At 42.0% G+C, this 22,122-nt stretch overlaps 1 protein-coding gene across 2 annotated transcripts; it reads left to right on the top strand.

Annotated features, from left to right (window-relative positions):
* The first annotated feature begins 10,916 nt into the window (after positions 1-10,916).
* Positions 10,917-21,888, top strand: LOC119356412 (DNA replication ATP-dependent helicase/nuclease JHS1-like). Of its 2 annotated transcripts, none has more exons than XM_037623367.1 (34): positions 10,917-11,246; positions 11,328-11,453; positions 11,618-11,794; positions 11,881-11,946; positions 12,073-12,270; positions 12,363-12,413; positions 12,493-12,554; positions 12,799-12,931; positions 13,081-13,191; positions 13,311-13,407; positions 13,854-13,930; positions 14,326-14,391; positions 14,555-14,710; positions 15,918-15,973; positions 16,074-16,134; positions 16,205-16,315; positions 16,384-16,440; positions 16,579-16,713; positions 16,785-17,015; positions 17,512-17,586; positions 17,679-17,800; positions 17,907-17,979; positions 18,067-18,171; positions 18,256-18,423; positions 18,576-18,645; positions 18,738-18,883; positions 19,075-19,152; positions 19,237-19,329; positions 19,454-19,591; positions 19,745-19,784; positions 19,863-19,936; positions 20,482-20,616; positions 20,972-21,091; positions 21,426-21,888. In XM_037623367.1, exons 1-34 carry the CDS (start codon positions 10,968-10,970, stop codon positions 21,585-21,587), a joined length of 3,849 nt encoding a protein of 1,282 aa, XP_037479264.1. In that variant the 5' UTR covers positions 10,917-10,967; the 3' UTR covers positions 21,588-21,888. The 2 variants fall into 2 exon arrangements, with proteins under 2 accessions (XP_037479264.1, XP_037479263.1); XM_037623366.1 differs by having other exon boundaries at positions 18,732-18,883.
* The last annotated feature ends 234 nt before the right edge of the window (positions 21,889-22,122 follow it).

Genomic DNA, 22,122 nt, shown 5'->3' with positions numbered 1-22,122 from the left:
GAGAGATGTCTGTCTAAGTGGGAGTTCTTTAGAAATATGATTAATTGAACTTTAATTTATCATGAACTTAGTCCTGGTAGTATTTTGCAAATTATGTTGTAGATCAATAGCTCGCGTTGTTGCTTTCATATGTTTGTTTTTGATATGTTCCTAGAGAAACTGTGTTGAAAAATGTTAGTAGCAATATTGCGGATTTGATCCGTGATCTGAGGTTAATCCTCATTGCTGCACAGAAGAATTATGTCCTTGATGCACCGCTAGGTGACAGACCTATTGCAAGAGCAGATGTAGACGTTATGAACGTTTGGCTAGCTCAATATGATGAATACTTGATAGTTTAGTGCACCATGCTTAACGGCTTAGAATCGGGACTTCAAAGACGTTTTGAACGTCATGGACCATATGAGATGTTCCAGGAATTGAAGTTAATATTTCAAGCAAATACCCGAGTTGAGAGATATGAAGTCTCCAACAAGTTCTATAGCTAAAAGATGGAGGAGAATCGCTCAACTAGTGAGCATGTGCTCAGATTGTCTGGGTACTTCAATCGCTCGAATCAAGTGGGAGTTAATCTTCCAGATAAGATAGTGATTGACAGAATTCTCTAGTCACCATCACTAAGTTACTAGAACTTCGTGATGAACTATAGTATGCAAGGGATGACGAAAACGATTCCCAAGCTCTTCGTGATGCTGAAATCAACGAAGGTAGAAATCAAGAAAGAGCATCAAGTGTTGATGGTTACCAAGATCACTAGTTTCAAGAAAAGGGCAAAGGGAAAGAAAGGGAACTTCAAGTAGAATGACAAGCAAGTTGTCACTCCCGTGAAGAAGACCAAAGCTGGACCAAAGCCTGAAACTGAGTGCTTACACTGTAAAGGAAATGGTCACTGGAAGTGGAAATGCCCTGAATATTTGGTGGGTAAGAAGGATGGCAAAGTGAACAAGTGTATATTTGATATACAGGTTATTGATGTGTGCCTTACTAGTGTTTATAGTAGCCACTGAGTATTTGATACTTGTTCGGTTGCTAAGATTAGTAATTCGAAACAGGAGTTACAGAATAAACAGAGACTAGTTGAGGGTGAAGTGACGATGAGTGTTGGAAGTAGTTCCAAGATTGATATGATCATCATCGCACACTCCCTATACTTTCGGGATTAGTGTAAAACCTAAATAAATGTTATTTGGTGTTTACGTTAAGCATGAATATGATTTGATCATGTTTATTGCGATACGGTTATTCATTTAAAGTTAGAGAATAAATTGTTATTCTGTTTACATGAATAAGACCTTCGATGGTCATACACCCAATGAACATAGTTTGTTGGATCTCGATCGTAGTGATACACATATTCATAATATTGATGCCAAAAGATGCAAAGTTAATAATGATAGTGCAACTTATTTGTGGCACTGCCGTTTGGGTCATATCGGTATAAAAGCGCATGAAGAAACTCCATAAAGATGGATTTTCGGAATCACTTGGTTATGAATCATTTGATGCTTGCGAACCGTGCCTTTTGGGCAAGATGACTAAAACTCCGTTCTCCGGAACAATGGAACAAGCTACTGACTTATTGGAAATAATACATACCGATGTATGTGATCCAATGAGTGTTGATGCTCGTGGCAAGTATCGTTATTTTCTGACCTTCACAGATGATTTGAGCAGATATTGGTATATCTACTTGATGAAACATAAGTCTGAAATAGTTGAAAGGTTCAAAGAATTTCAGAGTGAAGTGGAAAATCATCGTAACAAGAAAATAAAGTTTCTGCGATCTGATCATGGAGATGAATATTTGAGTTACGAGTTTGGTCTTCAATTAAAACAATGTGGAATAGTTTCACAGCTCACGCCACCTGGAACACCACAACGTTATGGTGTGTCCGAACATCGTAACTGCACTTTATTGGATATAGTGCGATCTATGATGTCTCTTACTGATTTACCACTATTGTTTTTGGGTTATTCATTAGAGACAGCTGCATTCACGTTAAAAGGGCACCATCAAAATCCGTTGAGATGACGCCTTATGAACTGTGGTTTGGCGAGAAACCAAAAGTTGTCGTTTCTTAAACTTTGGGGCTGCGATGCTTATGTGAAAAAGTTTCAACCTGATAAGCTCGAACCCAAATCGGAGAAGTGCGTCTTCATAGAATACCCAAAGGTAACTATTGGGTACACCTTCTATCACAGATCCGAAGGCAAGTTATTCGTTGCTAAGATGGATCCTTTCTAAGAGAAGAAGTTTCTCTCGAAAGAAGTGAGTGGGAGGAAAGTAGAGCTTGATAAGGTAATTGTACCTTCTCCCGAATTGGAAAGTAGTTCATCACAGAAATCAGTTCCAGTGATTGCTACACCAATTAGTGAGGAAGCTAATGATGATGATCATGAAACTTCAGATCAAGTTACTACAGAACCTCGTAGGTCTTCCAGAGTAAGATCCGCACCAGTATGGTGTAGTAATCATGTTCTGGAAGTCATGTTACTAGACCATGATAAACCTACGAACTATGAGGAAGCGATGATGAGCCCAGATTTCGCGAAATGGCTTGAGGCCGTGAAATCTGAGATTGGATCCATGTATGAGAACAAAGTGTGGACTTTGGTGGAGTTGCCCAATGATCGGCAAGACATATTGTATAAATGGATCTTCAAGAGGAAGACAGATGTTGATAGTAGTGTTACTATCTACAAAGCTTGACTTGTCGCAAAAAGGTTTTTGACAAGTTCAAGGTGTTGACTACAATGAGATTTTCTCAACTGTAGCGATGCTTAAGTCTGTCCGAATCATGTTAGCAATTGCCACATTTTATGAAATCTGGCAAATGGATGTCAAAACTGCATTCCTTAATGGATTTATTAAAGAAGAGTTGTATATGATGCAACCAGAAGGTTTTGTCAATCCTAAAGATGCTAACAAAGTGTGCAAGCTCCAGCAATCCATCAATGGACTGGTGCAAGCATCTCGGAGTTGGAATATACGCTTTGATAGTATGATCAAAGCATATAGTTTTATACAGAATTCTGAAGAAGCCTGTATTTACAAGAAAGTGAGTGGGAGCACTACAGCATTTCTGATAAGTATATGTGAATGACATATTGTTGATCGGAAATAATATAGAATTATTCTGCAAAGCATAAAGGAGTGTTTGACAGGAGTTTTTCAAAGCAAGACCTCAGTGAAGCTGCTTACATATTGAGCATCAAGATCTATTGGGATAGATCAAGACGCTTGATAAGATTTTCAATGAGTACATACCTTGGCAAGATTTTGAAATAGTTCAAAATGGAACAGTCAAAGAAAGAGTTCTTGCCTGTGTTGCAAAGGTATGAAATTGAGTAAGACTCAAATCCCGACCACAGCAGAAAATAGAAAGAGAATGAAAAGTCATTCCCTATGCCTCAGTCATAGGTTCTATAAAGTATGCTATGCTATGTACCAGACCTATTGTATACCTTGCTCTGAATTTGGCAAGGGAGTACAATAGTGATCTAGGAGTAGATCACTGGACATTGGTCAAGAATATCCTTAGTAAGGACTAAGGAGATGTTTCTCGATTATGGAGGTGATAAAAGAGTATGTTGTAAAAGTTACATCAGTGCAAACTTTTACAGTGATCCAGATGACTCTAAGTCTCAACCTGGATACATATTGAAAGTGGGAGCAATTAGCTAGAGTAGCTTCGTGCAGAGCATTGTGGACATAACATATTTGCAAAATACATACGGCTCTGAATGTGACAGACCCGTTGACTAAGCTTCTCTCACGAGCAAAACATGATCACACCTTAGTACTCTTTTGGCGTTAATCACATAGCGATGTGAACTAGATTATTGACTCTAGTAAACCCTTTGGATGTTGGTCACATGATGATGTGAACTATGGGTGTTAATCATATACAGATATGAATATTGGTGTTAAATCACATGGCGATGTGAACTAGATTATTGACTCTAGTGCAAGTGGGAGACTGAAGGAAATATGCCCTAGAGGCAATAATAAAGTTATTATTTATTTCCTTATTTCATGATAAATGTTTATTATTCATGCTAGAATTGTATTAACCGGAAACATAATACATGTGTGAATACATAGACAAACATAGTGTCACTAGTATGCCTCTACTTGACTAGCTCGTTTATCAGAGATGGTTATGTTTCCTAGCCATGGACAAAAGAGTTGTCATTTGATTAACGGGATCACATCATTAGGAGAATGATGTGATTGACTTGACCCATCCCGTTAGCTTAGCACTTGATCGTTTAGTATTCTGCTATTGCTTCCTTCATGACTTATACATGTTCCTGTAACTATGAGAATTGTGTAACTCCCGTTTACCGGAGGAACACTTTGGGTACTACCAAACGTCACAACGTAACTGGGTGATTATAAAGGAGTACTACAGGTGTCTCCGAAGGTACATGTTGAGTTAGCATAATTCAAGATTAGGTTTTGTCACTCCGATTGTCGGAGAGGTATCTCTGGGCCCTCTCGGCAATGCTCATCACCTAAGCCTTGCAAGCATGTAACTAATGAGTTAGTTATAAGATGAAGTATTACAGAACGAGTAAAGAGACTTGTCGATAACGAGATTGAACTAGGTATTGGATACCGACGATCGAATCTCAGACAAGTAACATACCGATGACAAAGGGAACAACGTATGTTGTTATGCGGTTTGACCGATAAAGATCTTCGTAGAATATGTAGGAACCAATATGGGCATCCAGGTCCCGCTATTGGTTATTGACCAGAGATGTGTCTCAGTCATGTCTACATCGTTCTCGAACCGTAGGGTCCGCACGCTTAAGGTTTCGATGACAGTTATATTATGAGTTTATGTATTTTGATGTACCGAAGGTTGTTCGGAGTCCCGGATATGATTACGGACATGACGAGGAGTCTCGAAATGGTCGAGACATAAAGATTGATATATTGGACGGATATATTTGGACACCGGAAAGGTTCCGGAGAAGTTTGGAGCCCCGGAAGGTTACCGGAACCCCCCGGGAGGTATATGGGCCTTATTGGGCCCATGTAGGAGGAAGAGAGAAGGAGAAAGGGAAGGGGGCGCGCCCCCCCAAGCCCAATCCGAATTGGGGAGGGGGGCCGGCCCCCCCTTTCCTTTCTCCTTCCCCCTCTTCCTATTACTACTACTAGTACTACTTCCTAATACTAGTACTCTTTCCTTCCCCCTCCAAATAAGATAAGGAAAAGAGAGGGAAACCTACTTGGAGTAGGTTTCCCCCTCCTCATGGCGCGCCCCCCCTAGGGACGGCCACCTCCTCCCTCCCTCCTTTATATACGGGGGTAGGGGGGCACCCTAGGACACACAAGTTGATCATTGATCGTTCCTTAGCCGTGTGCGGTGCCCCCCTCCACGATATTACACCTCGGTCATATTGTAGCGGTGCTTAGGCGAAGCCATGCAACAGGAGAACATCAAGATCGTCACCACGCCGTCGTGCTGACGGAACTCCCCCTCGGCGCCTCTGCTGGATCGGAGATCGAGGGTGCGTCATCGAGCTGTACGCGTGTCAAGAACTCGGAGGTGCCGGAGTAACGGTACTTGGATCGGTTGAATCGGAGGACGTACGGCTACTTCCTCTACGTTGCGTCAACGCTTCCGCTTCGGTCTACGAGGGTACGTAGACAACACTCTCCCCTCGTTGCTATATCATCACCATGATCTTGCGTGTGCATAGGAAAATTTTGAAATTACTACGTTCCCCAACAAAAGCAGTGTTCGAAAGGAGTTTTTGAAAGAAAGACCCCAGTGAAGCTGCTTACATATTAAGCATCAAGATCTATAGAGATAGATCAAGACGCTTGATAAGTTTTTTCAATGAGTACATACCTTGACAAGATTTTGAAGTAGTTCAAAATGGAACGGTCAAAGAAAGAGTTCTTGCCTGTGTTACAAGGTGTGAAATTGAGTAAGACTCAAAGCCCGACCACCGCAGAAGATAGAAAGAGAATGAAAGTCATTCCCTATGCCTCAGCCGTAGGTTCTATAAAATATGTTGTGTACCAGATCTATTGTATACCCTACACTATTTTTGGCAAGGGAGTACAATAGTGATCTAGGAGTAGATCATTGGACAACGGTCAAAATTATCCTTAGTGGAATAAGGATATGTTTCTCGATTATGGAGGTGACAAAAAGGGTTCGTCGTAAAGGGTTACGTCGATGCAAATTTTGACACTGATCCAGATGGCTCTAAATCTCAATATGGATACATATTGAAAGTGGGAGCAATTAGCTAGAGTAGCTCCGTGCAGAGCATTGTTGACATAGAAATTTGCAAAATACTTACGGATCTGAATGTGGCAGACCCTTGACTAAACTTCTCTCACAAGCAAAACATGATCACACCTTAGTACTCTTTGGGTGTTAATCACATAGCAATGTGAACTGGATTATTGACTCTAGTAAACCCTTTGGGTGTTGGTCACATGTCGATGTAAACTATGGGTGTTAATCACATGGTGATGTGAACTATTGGTATTAAATCACATGGCGATGTGAACTAGATTATTGACTCTAGCGCAAGTGGGATACTGAAGGAAATATGCCCTAGAGGCAATAATAAAGTTATTATTTATTTCCTTATATCATGATAAATGTTTATTATTCATGCTAGAATTGTATTAACCGGAAACATAATACATATGTGAATACATAGACAAACAGAGTGTCACTAGTATGCCTCTACTTGACTAGCTCATTGATCAAAGATGGTTATGTTTCCTAACCATAGACATGAGTTATCATGAGTTATAGCTTTTCTGAATGTTAAGTATCATTTCCTTAGACCATGAGATTGTGCAACTCCCGGATACCGCAAGAGTGCTTTGGGTGTGCCAAACGTCACAACGTAACTGGGTGACTATAAAGGTACACTACAGGTATCTCCGAAAGTGTCTGTTGGGTTGGCACGAATCGAGACTGGGATTTTTCACTCCATATGACGGAGAGGTATCTCTGGACTCGGTAATGCATCATCATAATGAGCTCAATGTGACCAAGTGGTTGATCACGGGATCATGCATTATGGTACGAGTAAAGTGACTTGCCGGTAACGAGATTGAACGAGGTATTGGGATACCGACGATCGAGTCTCGGGCAAGTAACGTACCGATTGACAAAGGGAATTGTATACGGATTGATTGAATCCTCGACATCGTGGTTCATCCGATGAGATCATCGAGGAGCATGTGGGAGCGAACATGGGTATCCAGATCCCGCTATTGGTTATTGACCGGAGAGTCGTCTCGGTCATGTCTGCGTATCTCCCGAACCCGTAGGGTCTACACACTTAAGGTTCGGTGATGCTAGGGTTGTTGAGATATTAGTATACGGTAACCTGGAAGTTGTTCGGAGTCCCGGATGAGATCCCGGACGTCACGAGGAGTTTCGGAATGGTCCGGAGGTGAAGATTTATATATAGGAAGTCAAGTTTCGGCCATCGAGAAAGTTTCGGGGGTACTCGGTATTGTACCGGGACCACCGGAAGGGTCCCGGGGGTCCACCGGGTGGGGCCACCTATCCCGGAGGGCCCCATGGGCTGAAGTGGGAGGGGAACCAGCCCCTAGTGGGCTGGTGCGCCCCCCTTGGGCCTCCCCCTGCGCCTAGGGTTGGAAACCCTAGGGGTGGGGGGCGCCCCACTTGGCTTGGGGGGCAAGCCACCCCCTTGGCCGCCCCCCTTGGAGATGGATCTCCTAGGGCCGGCGCCCCCCTAGGGACCCTATATATAGTTGGGGGGAGGGAGGGCAGCCGCACCCTAGCCCCTGGCCTCTCCCTCTCCCTCCCGTGACACTCCTCCCTCTCCATGTGCTTGGCGAAGCCCTACCGAGATCACCGTTGCTTCCACCACCACGCCGTCGTGCTGCTGGATCTTCATCAACCTCTCCTTCCCCCTTGCTGGATCAAGTTGGAGGAGACGTCTTCCCAACCGTACGTGTGTTGAACGCGGAGGTGCCGTCCGTTCGGCGCTAGGTCATCGGTGATTTGGATCACGACGAGTACGACTCCATCAACCCCGTTCTCTTGAACGCTTCCGCGCGCGATCTACAAGGGTATGTAGATGCACTCCTCTCTCCCTCGTTGCTAGATGACTCCATAGATTGATCTTGGTGATGCGTAGAAAATTTAAAAATTCTGCTACGTTCTCCAACAGTATATATAGGTGGGGGAGGGAGGAGCAGCTAGGGAGGCGCCCCAAGTAGGCCGAATCCTACTTGGGGTCTCTCCCAAGCCGCGCCCCACTTTCCTTTTTAGGTAAGCGGGGAAAGGGAAGGGATGTAGGCGCCCCTCTTTTCCTTTCTCCCATGAGAAGGGGAAGGCAGGAGGGGCTAGCCCTACCTCCTTTCTTTCCCTAGGGTCGGCCGGCCAAGGAGAGGGGCGCATCACCCCCCTTGTGGGTTGGTATGTCCCCCCTTAGCCCATTAGGCCCATACACCTATCAGGGGTGTCCAAAACCCCTTCCGGTGACCCAATGATTACCCGGTGCATTTCGAAACTCTTTCGGTGTTCGAATACCATCGTCCTATATATCAATCTTTACACACGAACCATTCCGGAGCTCCTTGTCATGTTCTTGATCTCATCCGGGACCCCGAACAACATTCGGTCACCAAATCCATATAACTCATATAACACTATATCGTCAACGAACATTAAGCGTGCGGACCCTACGAGTTCGAGAACTATGTAGACATGACCGAGACACCTCTCCGGTCAATAACCAATAGCGGAACCTGGATGCCCACATTGGCTCCTACATATTCTACGAAGATCTTTATCGGTCGAACCTTATGACAACATACGTAATTCCCTTTGTCCATCAGTATGTTACTTGCCTAAGATTCTATCGTCGTTATCTTCATACCTAGCACAATCTCGTTACCGGCAAGTCTCTTTACTCGTTCCGTAATACATCATCTCGTAGCTAACTCCTTAGTCATTTGCTTGCAAGCTTATTATGATGTGTATTACTGAGAGGGCCCAGAGATACCTCTCCGATACTTGGAGTGACAAATCCTAATCACGATCTATGCCAACTCAACAAACACCTTCAGAGATACCTGTAGAGCGTCTTTATGATCACCCAGTTACGTTGTGACATTCATAACATACAAGGTATTCCTCCGGTATCCGGGAGTTGCATGATCTCATAGTCGAAGAAATATGTATTTGACATTAAGAAAGCAATAACAATAAACTGAACGATCAATATGCTAAGCTAACAGATGGGTCTTGTCCATCACATCATTCTTCTAATGATGTGATTCCGTTATCAAATGACAACACATGTCCATGGTAAGGAAACATTAACCATTTTTTATCAACGAGCTACTCTAGTAGAGACTTTACTAGGGACACAATATTTCGTTTATGTATCCATATATGTATTTAAGTTTCCAATCAATACAATTTTAGCATGAATAAGAAAATATAAAATAACAACGTTATTAATGCTTCTAGGGCATATTTCGTTCAGAGCAGCGAGCAGCGACCACGTTGACTGAGAGAAAATAAACGAAGGAACCGCAGACATGACACACGTTGCATGGACGAGCTGGTGGATGCTCATGTGCGATCCGTCGGTTGAAGCTAGACGTTTTCCTGAAACAAAAGACTGAAAGAAAAGCTTGATAAAAACTAAACCTGGAAGAACATAGATAAAATCCAAAAATAAATAAATAAAATAAGACACCAAAAAAAATAAAAAAAATAAAAAGGGAAACACTAAACTCAACCGACTGTTTTTCTGTCTAGTGTGTGCTGTGTCTCACGCATGACACATGCCCATGTTGGCGCACCCACTGCTTTTCCCATTAGACCTTATATCTACAAGCGAACCGCTCGTCCACCTATTTCTCCTGTGATCTTCCCCTTCTCGCTTCCTTCTCTAGCGACTCGCTCGGCACAAAGAAGAGTGTCTCCAGGGATGGTGGCATACCCGCTGCTATGAGACATGGCTACGTGACGATTCACTGTTAGTTGCTGCAACGGGGCGGAAGCTCGATGCTTGATGCCCCTTCACATTGCCGCAATGACGGATGTTTGTCTTTTACGACATCGAAACGCCGGTGCAACTACAACGATCTATGCAACGGAGACGACGCACAACGGCGGTGGCGCAATGGTGTTGTGCTTCTACAACGTCGGTGAGGCTTCCACAACATTGACAATGCTGCAACTTGGAGGGGTTGTCGTCTGCCTTTGCCGCACCCCACCGCAACACACAAGTTGTTGCAAGCCGGAAGGGCAGCACCAACCACCACTATTGCATACCCCTCACCGCAACATCCGCCATGTTGCAATCATCGATGTCGCTGGAAGACCGGGGCCGACCACCGTGACGCTGTGTTGCTGCTGCTATTGCAATGACGATGAGACGATGCTTCTTGTGACGAAAAAGACAAACTATGCCGTTGTGAGGACGACGACGGCGATGCTCCGCAACAATGGTGGTGTTGCAATGTTTTCACAACAAGGATGGTGTTGCAAACTTGAACATGCTTCAAAAGGCTGATCCAATGTCCCGAATGACGCGTAGCATTGGGAAACAAACAGCGGCAGCGCAGTGAACACCCAACTGGGCTCGCCTACGGGCGTTCAAATAGGATTTACCCTGCGGGAGGTTGAAGATAGTTTTTTTTTTCAAACAAGGAGGTTGAAGATAGTTGAAGGTTGTGAAGCATGTTGGGCCTAAGAAATTTGTTAGTGCCAGACCCAGCAATTGATGGGCCGAAATGGCGCCGCCCTGTCGCCGGTGAAATCGCTTCGCGCGGGAATTCCAATTTCCCGTCCCTCCATCCCCGCAGCCCGCCCAACCCCAGGTCCGCCCCACTCCCCCCCTCCTCCCCCAAATCCGGTTTCCCAATCCCGCCGCCGCCCGCCGCCCGCCGCCCCCGGCCTCCCGCCCGGAACCCCCAAATCCGCGCAGCCATGGCTCCGCGGAAGCGCGCGGCCGCGGCTGCGGCCTCGAAGAAGCCGCCGCCCTCGCAGCCGTCGCAGCCGCCCGCCAAGTTCGGCATCCTCCACTTCTTTGAGCGCCACCAGTCCCAGGCCGCCTCCCAGAACCCCAAGCGCCAGAAGCCCGTGGCGAACCCCGATCCCATGCCGCCCCCGCCCCCGCCCCCGCCGCCCGAGGAGGAGCTGTCCGAGGTCTCGCCGGAGGTCACCAAGACCCTCGCGCCCAAGCGGGTCAAGTTTTCCCCCGGGATGGTGAGTCGTCGTCTTCTTGTGATTGTTCCGATCTGATCTGCTTTAGTCGTGGCCTGACCACGGGTTGTTTGCGCGGTTCAGCTGATAAAGCAGAGCCAGGACGATGGCGGCGGGGAGGTCGTGACCTGGAAGATCTCGCCGGTGAACGATCGTCTGCGCACCAGGCAGTTGCCAGGGATGGCGCTTCATCCGTGCTCAAACAACGAGGTACATCAACCCTGAAATTTCTTTCTTTATGTGCGAGTTCATACATGCTCACGTACATACGCTGTGCTGGAACGGATGCTGCCACCTCTGGCTGTACATTGATGAAATCCATTGTCTTTGTGGTTTCCTAACCTGTGGTTGTGGCGTGTTGATTCCAATCGTAGAAACATTCCTCGCTCGAGGCTATGAAGAAGTGGCATTCGTCTCCGTTGGGCTTGTCGAGGTGTACTGCTTCAGCACGCAATCTGAGTGTGTGTGGTATAGGCCCAGGTGGCGGTGATGGTATGGAAGACCAGAGCCCATTCCGGACGCCACCATCACTGCCCTATAGCTTCACCGAGGTATACACGCATATTTGCTGAATTTTTGTCTTGGTTGTCAGCCAAATGTGACTGTCAGTTGTCTAATCTTTTCATGTATCAAGCAGCCGTTGAATGCTGGTATCACTTGTGATGGAGGACCTGACCAGTTGGAAGCAGGGCAGCACAAAAAGGTGAGCTAAATGACTACACTATGTTCTTTTGATACAGCATCCGTTTTGTAATCTTGCTACCTGTCAGAATTAAGAAGACATCACATAATTGAACTGTGAAATTATGTCAAAATGTTCTCTTGCTAGGCACTATTGGATCTTCTAGATCAAGTTGAAGATGCCATTACGGAAGAAGAATTGCCAGTTCATGCTGGGAATAAAGGAGTTCAAGTCACAGGTGGTGATAGCACGGACAGCAAATGTTCTCCTATTGCTAGCAGTCTAAATGTTGAATCCAACAAGCCTCGTGAAGCCCCATCTTTCGATAGTTTCCTCGTGTTGGAGGTTTGCCTTTTTGCTTCCACCTGTTGTTCTCTGATCAATGCTGATGAGCTGTTCTAGTGACAAAAGGTTTTCTGTTCTTCCTTACTTTTTAGGTGTCAGAAAAACACAAAGGTGATAGTTCATGCGATCGCTATCCTGCTAAGGTGTGTCCCGCTACTTGTGTGGATGGTTTTTATGTCCAATGATCTTTCTGTGCTCTGCAAAGTTGCTTTTCTCTGGCAGGTTCTGCGTCTCCTGAATGAGCATTGTGGGAAAGAGTATTCAGTGCATCTGTGCGACGAGTGGTGAGTATACAATAGTACTGTATGGAAATGGATATCTTGAACCTAGTAGTCGGAAACTAGATTATCAGTTTATCGCCCTATGTCTTGGGGTTATAACTGGTAGTCTGGTATTAAACATCCCCTTGGCTTCTTCAACATAGGGTAGATGCACCTGCGAGGTCATCCACTTAAGCTTAGTTCTTTATTATATGCACTACATACACCTAAGCAATCTTTTTATATTCCCATTTTCATACTACTGTAGGTTCCATAGCACTGTCGTCCCAGGCGACACAGTAAGTGTAATTGGAGAATTCAGTGACCAAGGAAAATGCACTGTTGATCATGATAGCAATCTTGTTATTGTCCATCCAGAATTACTCATCTCTGGAACGCGGGTGAGTACTACTTGCTATGTTCTGGTACCATGATTTTGTAGTTTGTAGAGCAACTTTCTATCACATCCTATTAGAAAACTCCCAAAATTTATTTGTAGATATGTGTTTCTTATTTTCCTACAGAATTTTTGATAACTAGTTGATTGTAGGTTGCTTCAAGTTTCCATTGTCCAAGGAGATCTGTTCTCGACGAAAGATTAAAAAGCAATGAATATTCCACAAGCGCTTTGATGGGTACTCTGCTTCATCAAGTATTTCAGGTTTCTTGATACAAGAATACTTGCCGACTTTGGTTACTATTCCACAATTTCTTTTGGTCAGCTAATATTGTAAGCTTGTAACAATTTAGATGCCTGAAGTTTTGTTTTTTGTGCTTTAGGCTGGGCTACTTGAGGATGTTCCTTCAAGGCAGTTTTTGGAACAACAAGCAAAAGAAGTTCTTTTGAACAACCTCGAGAGTCTGTATGCATGTGGAGGTACTATCCAGGGCAAAATTTCCTACTTTATGAGAAAACACTCTAAACATCATATTGCTTGGAGTGTTCATGTGGTTAGATTATATCATTATTGCGTTATACCGGGTGCTGATTAGTGATTCTTCCTTATACTTTTTGTTAGAACACTGAGGCTAAATTAGCTGCTATATAAACGTGACTAGTTCTATATAAATGTGGCTTTATTAATTCTAATCATTACTGTTTGTCTTTCTAGTGGATTAGAAAGCATTAAGTCCTATATGTCCTGCAAAGCCCGTGGCACTCTTTTATCAAATACTAGCATATGTAAAATTGATATTTAGATAAGTTGTATCTGGGCCGAGTCATGTTTGATCCAAGTGTTGTTTTCTGGTTCCTCTGTTACCTAATGATTGTTATCTGTGCCCTGCATTTATGTTACTAATTTTTCAAAGTTTCTTACGCAGCCAGTGAAAGGAGCACACATTCAATTCTTATTGAAGCAATCCCTAAAATGTTGAATTGGTACAAATCCTTCATGAAGGTAGATACACATGCATACTAACTTTCACATTATTTACTCTTGGTGTCCTTTATGTGGCCACAAGAATTTCTGAACTTTACAGCAATTCCATATCTTAAGTACTCTTATCTGAGTTTTGTTGAAATTAAACCTGCTTTCATATTCCACTCATTCAGAAGTTTAAAAAAAGGAACAATTTCTATCTCAAGTCCTTTGTTAATATATGTGCCAATTCAATTATAATTTTCAGTGCAGAATTAGTAATTCTTTATCTATCCTGGTACAGTATCTTATGTTAATTGTATAATTTATCAGTGAATCATCTGTACTTTCTTTTCTCTTTGGATAGTTTTGTAATTGCCTGAAGAAGATATGATCATATACTGCTGTTTGCCAATGATATGCTGCACTTTCAGGGTTCAAAAAGCGCCAACGTGGATTTTGGACATACTGAAGGACGGAAAACTGTTGAAGTGACTGAGGTAGGCAACTTTTATGTAGGGTATATAAAGCAAGTTCATTTCATGGTGGTGCATTCCTGTATTTTGTATGGTGCCTAATCATGAAGCTAAAAGTTCCATATTCTTCATGCTTCTTCTTAAAGAATTAATAGCTTTATTGAAATGAAATTCTCATGCGCCTTAGATGATGGATATTGAGGAGATGGCATGGGCCCCAAGGTACGGTTTAAAAGGGATTATCGATGCTTCTGTCATATCAAGGGTAAATTCATGCAGCGGTGATTCATACGACAAAGTAATGCCACTGGAGTTCAAAACTGGTAAAAGCACTAGTGGCCAGGTAACCATATATTCCTGGATAGCGGATACCAACTGAAGATGCTCATTATATATTTCTCGGCATGATGTGGTGTTTATCAGTAGAATTCTGTAAATGATCGACATTGTAATTAATTAGTAAACGAGGTACTTGTTGCAATAAGCTATACTGGTCAGGGGTCTGGTACTCAGTGATAGTACCAGTTTAGATTGTGAACTTTGATTCACCTTTGTCTTCTGGAAAAGTAAGAGTGATTTTGATTTCACATGGTTATTGCAAATCATATTTTCATATCTTTACTCATATAAAGATGTCAATATAGGGCAGTGGTGTATTCACCTCTTCCCACCCTCCTGAGGTGAACAGTTAGATCTGTAGCAAACTGCTGAGATGGGGTCATATTTGCTACTCCCTCCGATCGATATTAATTGTCGCTGATTTGGTACAAATTATACTAAATCAGCGACAATGAATATGGATTGGAGGGAGTAATAAAGTTGGGATAAAAAGTTACCTGCAAGTGCCACTTATATGTGAGTGCTCCATAAGGCCAACTTCTGGCGTCTTTGGGTAGTCTAATTGTTTTATTTGCAGAACCCTGCTGGATATCCTAATTTATTTTATCTGTAAGAACGCACAACTATTTAGCAAGTGTTCTTAGGAATTATTAATGCTTGACGAGATTATTGTGTTCTGAATGTTTTCTAGCCTATTCACAACCTGGTTGCCCAATTGCTTGTTCCACACATGCTGACATGCATAGCTTCTCTGTCTTCATAGTACATGCCAACATCACTGGTATTTGTCATTATTTGTGTGTAAATTTCTGCCAAGTACATAGTTGTATTCAGTCTAACAACCAATTATATAATCATGTAAAATGAACCAATAAATATTGGCCTTGTGAGAAAAACTAACCAACCAATAGTCTCATGATTAGCCTTGCGTTTACTTTTGCAAAGTTGATGTTCTTTAATTTCCACAATCACTGTATGTCAGATCTTGTTACGTTGCAACATTTTTTCGGTACTTGAATATGATAGCTAGTCTTGGTATTGGCTTTACCATTATAATACATTCCTTAAGCATAAGATTTTGTTACATATTGCTTTCCCATATGTCGGCGTACCAATATCTCCGTAAACAGCAATATAACCGTCCTTCCTAAATAAAATAGATGCAGCACTTACTTCTGTGTTGCCCCTCACGAGAGTTTATCCACTTGCAGTCAGCTATGGAACACTCTGCGCAGGTGATATTATACACGCTATTGATGTCAGAGAGGTATAATCCATCTATCCTGTGATCCTTATTTGTTCAGCACTTCAGCAGTCTTTCCATAACCATTACTCAATACATACCACGTCTTCCCATGCATTTTCAGATACTTGAATAATGACATTGATATGGGTCTTCTGTATTATCTCCACACAGACCAGACATTGGTAATCTTGTACTTAAGATACTCAAAATACATTTTGTACCATTCTTACCCATTTTCACTAATTTATTAAGGGTATCAAAGTTAAGAGGTCCGATTTAATTGGGCTAATGATGCGACGGAACGAGCTTGCCTCTGAGATTCTGAAGGCATCAATTTCACAGAGTTTTCCTGCAATGCTACAGGTAGAACTAGAAACATGTACATAGTGATCCATTAGTGAGAAGTCAACTAAATTCCTGTTCTTTTCCAGAGTCCATCCTCATGTACTGGATGCCGACACCTGACTTCATGCACCATATATCACAAGGTTTGCTAGACAATTGTTTCTCTTACATAGTCTTAGCATTTGTCCTTGCTGAGGAAAAAAATGGAACTACTTTATTTATTAGGAAATGTACATGTGACAACTAATCTTTATGGGAGTACTTCCATTTTGATGCAACAGGTACATGGAGGAAATACAGCAACTAGTGGGCTTGGTGATCTATTTGATAACCTGGTGAATCACTTATCAGTTGCCCATCATAACTTTCTTAAACATTGGGATAGATTGATTGATCTTGAAGCTAGAACTTCTCAGGTAATCTTTAGTTTCTCAAATGTGCTCCAAAACTTGTTTCCCCCCCTTAACTCAATTTATGAAAAATTCAGGTCAAGAAAAAGGAAATTTTACTTCCTCTTCATTACAATTCTGGGAGCAAGAGTTCTGCGCCATCCTTTTACGTCCTTGATATGAAAAATGAACACTCAGTAGATTCATCTGGAAAAAGCAAAAGATACATATATAATTTTGTGCGTGAGAAGATGCAGCCTGAAGCAGCTGGTCATTCAGAACCACAAGCTGAGAGCCTAGATTTCAACCTCAAATGTGGTGATTGTGTGGTAAGCCTTGTACACTTTCTGTATTCAGTAATATTGGTCACTTCAAGTTTAACATGCTCATGGCAACCTGTGCACAGCGCTATGCATACCATCATCTCAAATAATTTTTGCACCATATTGTATGTTGACAAGGATTAAATACATGTATATGTTTGTAGAACAAGTTTAGCCAAAGAGCTGTAATCAATAGCAAATACGAATATGCGATACATGTTGGAAACTTATGTAGCTACTAGCTAGTGCAATCATATTAAATAGGTAACTGAACAGATAAGGTGCTGGATTGGTGGTGTGTCAGGTTCAACTATCGTCTAATTTCATATACTTGAGCATAGCTATAGAGAGGTCATTTCTTGTTTGAAGTTGAACTGCAAAAATGTCTTACATTAATGTACAAAGGTAGTATCAGATTGATGCATGGACATTATAACCTTGTCGGTCGGTTTAATTTGTCCACACACTAAATTCTATCTCGTCTTCTGCTACTTTGCATTAGGTGCTTAGCACTCAATCTGGGAGGATAGCAGTTGCAAATGGATCTATAAGGGACATTAGCCGTTCCCATATAACGGTATTACCAGACCATCACAGACCTTATCTGTCCATTGTTTTTGGTTATATCGATTATAAATTTATAAGTATTTCAAATGGAATGTGTTGTAGGTCTCTTTGTCACGTCGTCTGAGACTTCCAGGTAGTAGCTCCTTGCTAGAGCAAGGAGACCTCCAACGCGAACTTTGGCGGATAGACAAGGATGAGTTTAGCTCTTCATTTGCAACCATGCGGTTGGCTCTTGTTTTTATTTGTTGTTCATGTTTATCACTTTGGATGGGTACTTAAAAAAGTTCTCTTTTCTTATCTAACTGGAGCTTGTATTTAAACTATTGCCAGATTCAACCTTGTCCAACTGTTTTCTCAGAAGCCGCAAAACACTAAACTACGGAAGTTGGTAGTTGATCTTGAGGTCTGTTTGGCACTAGCACTTTTATGTTATAGCATGTTTCCCATATTGTCTTTGTTGTCTGGAATTTCCTAACTCGGATGTTAATAGGCTCCCAGGTTTGATAGTGGAGGATTGTTCAGCCAAGACCTGGCATTATCATACATACAATCACTAACGAGTTTGAACAATGACCAACAGAGATCACTGCATAAAGTAAATCTTTGCTCTTTTAGTTCATGTTTCTTTTTGTGAATATTCAAGATTTCAATAGAAGACTAATGCAGATTTTGTTTTCAGATTCTAGCAGCAAAAGATTATGCTCTTATTCTAGGAATGCCTGGAACAGGCAAAACATATACAATGGTGCATGCTGTGAAGTCCTTATTGATGAGAGGAGAATCTATTTTGCTAACTTCATATACTAATTCAGCTATTGATAATTTGCTTATGAAGTTGAAGGCCGAGGTTTGTGTTCTGAAGCTTCATTAATGTAGCACCATTCGATTGTAAAACCCTCATTTGTTTCAGCGAGCAAACTTTTACATGCTGCCTCAAGTATTTGAGTTTAATGAAGCAAAACACGTACATGCTTTATTCTGATTATTGTCTTTCTGCAGGGTGTAGATTTTATTCGAATCGGGAGGCATGAAGCTGTACACCCTGATGTCAGAGCCAATTGCTTATCAAGTCAGAATATATCATTTGTCAGTGCACATGCATTTTAAATTTTTGAAGAAAACATGCTCTGATTTGTGTGTGTGTGTGTGGAACAGCAACAGAGGTACAGTCAGTAGATGCAATCAAAACAAGAATGGAGCAAGTGCAAGTTGTTGGAGTTACTTGTTTGGGAGTATACCATCCCTTACTAGCACATAAGAAGTTCGACACATGTATCATGGATGAAGCTGGACAAATCACATTACCGGTAGGCCCCAATTCAGGATTGCTTGGTAATTTAGTCTCCAAGGAAATACCATAAAAGGAAAAACCACAAAACGATGCTCATCTAACTTCGTAACTGTATATAGTAGCCGGTCAAGCTGATAAACCAGTATATTCTTGTAAAAATGATTACTGAAGAGGTTACATCCTTCTCACACACATCTTACTTGCTAGGTTTCACTGGGACCTCTGATGCTTGCAACGAAGTTTGTGCTAGTAGGAGATCATTATCAACTTCCTCCACTTGTTCAGGTTACTAATCCTTCAGTTTTCCTTTTTACATAATGCTTTTTTATGCCACTCCTTTCATTAACTCTAGCAATTTTGTACATACAGAGCTTTGAAGCTCGAGAGAGTGGGATGGGCATTAGCTTATTTTGGAGGTTGTCAGAGGCACATCCTCAAGCAATTTCAGCACTAAGGTGCCAGGTTAGTCGGTTTGAACTCCTGCTTTTTTCACTATTATCTCTTACTGCCAATGCCACATATTTTCTTTTTAGTTAAGATCTCCTTTGTTCCAGTAAACTCATGTTTGGAAACTACATTCCTGCAGTACCGAATGTCATCTGGTATTATGGAGCTCTCAAATTCATTGATTTATGGCAATAGGTTATGTTGTGGTTCGTTAGAAATCGCAAATACGAAACTCAAGTTTTCTGGCAAACAACAGGCTCACTTCAAGTTCAAGGAGGTAACACTGCCTTCTGCTTGAAAATTTCAATTCTCAATATGGAAACATCTTGTTATTGAAAGCTTGTATTTGCTTACCTTGGTTTGTCACACTGCCATGTATCATCTTTCTCAACCTCCTTTTAATCGGTGTGCCCTATTCTTTTAATTGCAGATTTTGAATCCCGATAGGGCTGTTATCTTTGTGAACACAGGTTTTTTCAATAAATTCAACTAGTTACATCGTTGTGATACTCTGCCTTCAGTGCTAACTATGTGACCAATTCACACAGATCAAGTACCGGCACTTGAGGCCAAGGAACATAGAACCGTGAACAATCCTACAGAAGCATACATTGTTTCATGGGTATGTCCTGGTCTACGGCGATGGCCATGGGCCATATTTCATACCTTTCTCTTGTGTTTTAGCAAGTAATCACTGACCTCTATAGCTACCAGTTGAGATGTTGCACATTTGCCATGTATTTGCTTTCAGTTGAGTGCCTGTGTGCGCATGGGCACAACATGTGTTGTGTCATGTTGAATATTTAGTAATACCCAATATCTTGGTCTTGCTTTAATTTATTGTTGTCTTGTCTATGTGCCGCACTGAGAATGAATACGTATGCTTGTATTTATCTAGTTAAGTACATTTTAAGCTAGGTGAATGACCAGATGCAACTGCTCTAGTCCACAAACTTGAACTTTATGCTTAGTGTTGCAAATGGCCCAATAGTCAAGTTCAACCTATGAAGAACACCAATGCATTGGGTGAAATCTAACTGTTTTCATGTAACTGTTGGACATATGATGCACTTTGAGCAAGTTATCTTTGCTGCATATCCAGACTGCTGATACAAAGTCATTTTTATTCTCGCATTTTTTTAAAGTGAAAACTTGTCTTTTCTGTAGATAACGAAACAATTGCTAAAGAGAGGTGTAGCTCAAGACGAGATTGGTATAATAACCCCATATAATGCCCAAGTGAATCTCATTCGGCAGCAGGTTGATCCTTTGGTTGAGGTTCATACAATTGACAAATACCAGGTAAAAAAAAATACTGTTTTGCACGAGCAAGTCATTGACTCCTGTATTCCTTCAGCCGTGATGATCTTTCAATAATCAATTTCATTATGGTGGCTGTGTTATGACTCTTATCTCTCTTTAGTTGTTTCTTATGTGTAACATTTTGAAGTAATCAGTTGCATGCTTACTCTTGGATTTAGTGCTCATGCTCAGTTTCTCACTGGGACAATAGAGCATTACTGTCATCCCGGAAAATGTTACAATTATTGCGTTACAATTGTTTTGTTTTTGCTGATTCATTGGTTTTGGTTGGGACTTTTCTGACAAATCATCAGTACTGTGGTCTTTTAGTGCTGAACAAATCTACTTTTTACAGGGGAGGGATAAAGATTGTATTATCGTATCATTTGTACGATCCAGTGGGAACTCAAGGGCTAGTGGTTCTTCTTTGCTTGGCGATTGGCACAGGATCAATGTTGTCTTGACACGTGCGAAGGTCAGTGGCAGTGAATGTACTCTACTTTCCCATTGGGATCATCATTCTCTTGTACTTAAGTGATTGTCATCGTCAACAATATTACCTGGACTATAATGATCTTGGATTACCATTTGAAGAAACATAATGATCTTGAATAGGCTTTTGTAGAAGTGGCACACCACACAACACAAAGAAAACATGTAGACACCCTGTTTTGACCTATTTAGATGGTTGCTTCTTGCAAAAAAGAGAACGTAACTGTCACCCTGCCGTGGTAAACCCAGCTATCATATTTATACAATTCCGTTTCCGCTATTGTATTTTTGAACTTGTTCTGGTGAACATAATGCAGAAGAAGCTCATCATGGTTGGGTCTGCTGGAACTCTTTCGACGATCCCATTGCTGAGGCTTCTCCTAGAGAAGGTAGCTGAGGGCGGCGGGCAATTAGACCTGACAAATAAGGATGTACAGTCTATTCCAGAGCTCCGGAATTCCCAATTGAATGTGCAATAGTAGGTCGTGCGGTAGATAAACTTTTGAGTTTTGAGGCCAAAGCCGTATATATGCTGTATATATTTGCTTTGGCGTGTAGAAGCCAGACCATGTCACTCTGGTTCCCGTGTAGAAGATGGTAGTAGCAGTAGTTTTTTGTGCATGTAACTGATAAACTCGTCAAGCGCAGGATGTAAATTTTTAGCAGCAACCTGTTCATTGCGCATTTTGTGTATCCAACTGATGAAATACGTCCAAAGTTTTCTACTCTTCTGAAATGGTTATTCAATATAATTCGGTCTGAGCTGCCGAGCTTGGTGGATCTTGCCTACTTATATTTTAGAGTGAACTTTTTTGTTGCTGTCGCTGTCAACTGCTGAGAGCAAGCTGGGTGAGTCAATCGGCGCAGCAACCGTGTGACAACTAACATCGATAATCTTGTGACTGTCATCGAATGACCGTAGCTGTTACTAGGATAGCATAGTAACCTAGTAACTACACAAGGATTTTTCTTTTGAACTTGTGGCAAACTTTATTCAAATCAAATAATTGTTAC

The sequence above is a fragment of the Triticum dicoccoides genome, chromosome 2A (assembly GCF_002162155.2).
Source record: "Triticum dicoccoides isolate Atlit2015 ecotype Zavitan chromosome 2A, WEW_v2.0, whole genome shotgun sequence".
Taxonomy (NCBI): domain Eukaryota; kingdom Viridiplantae; phylum Streptophyta; class Magnoliopsida; order Poales; family Poaceae; genus Triticum; species Triticum dicoccoides.
This window is presented reverse-complemented; position numbering and strand designations above follow the sequence as displayed.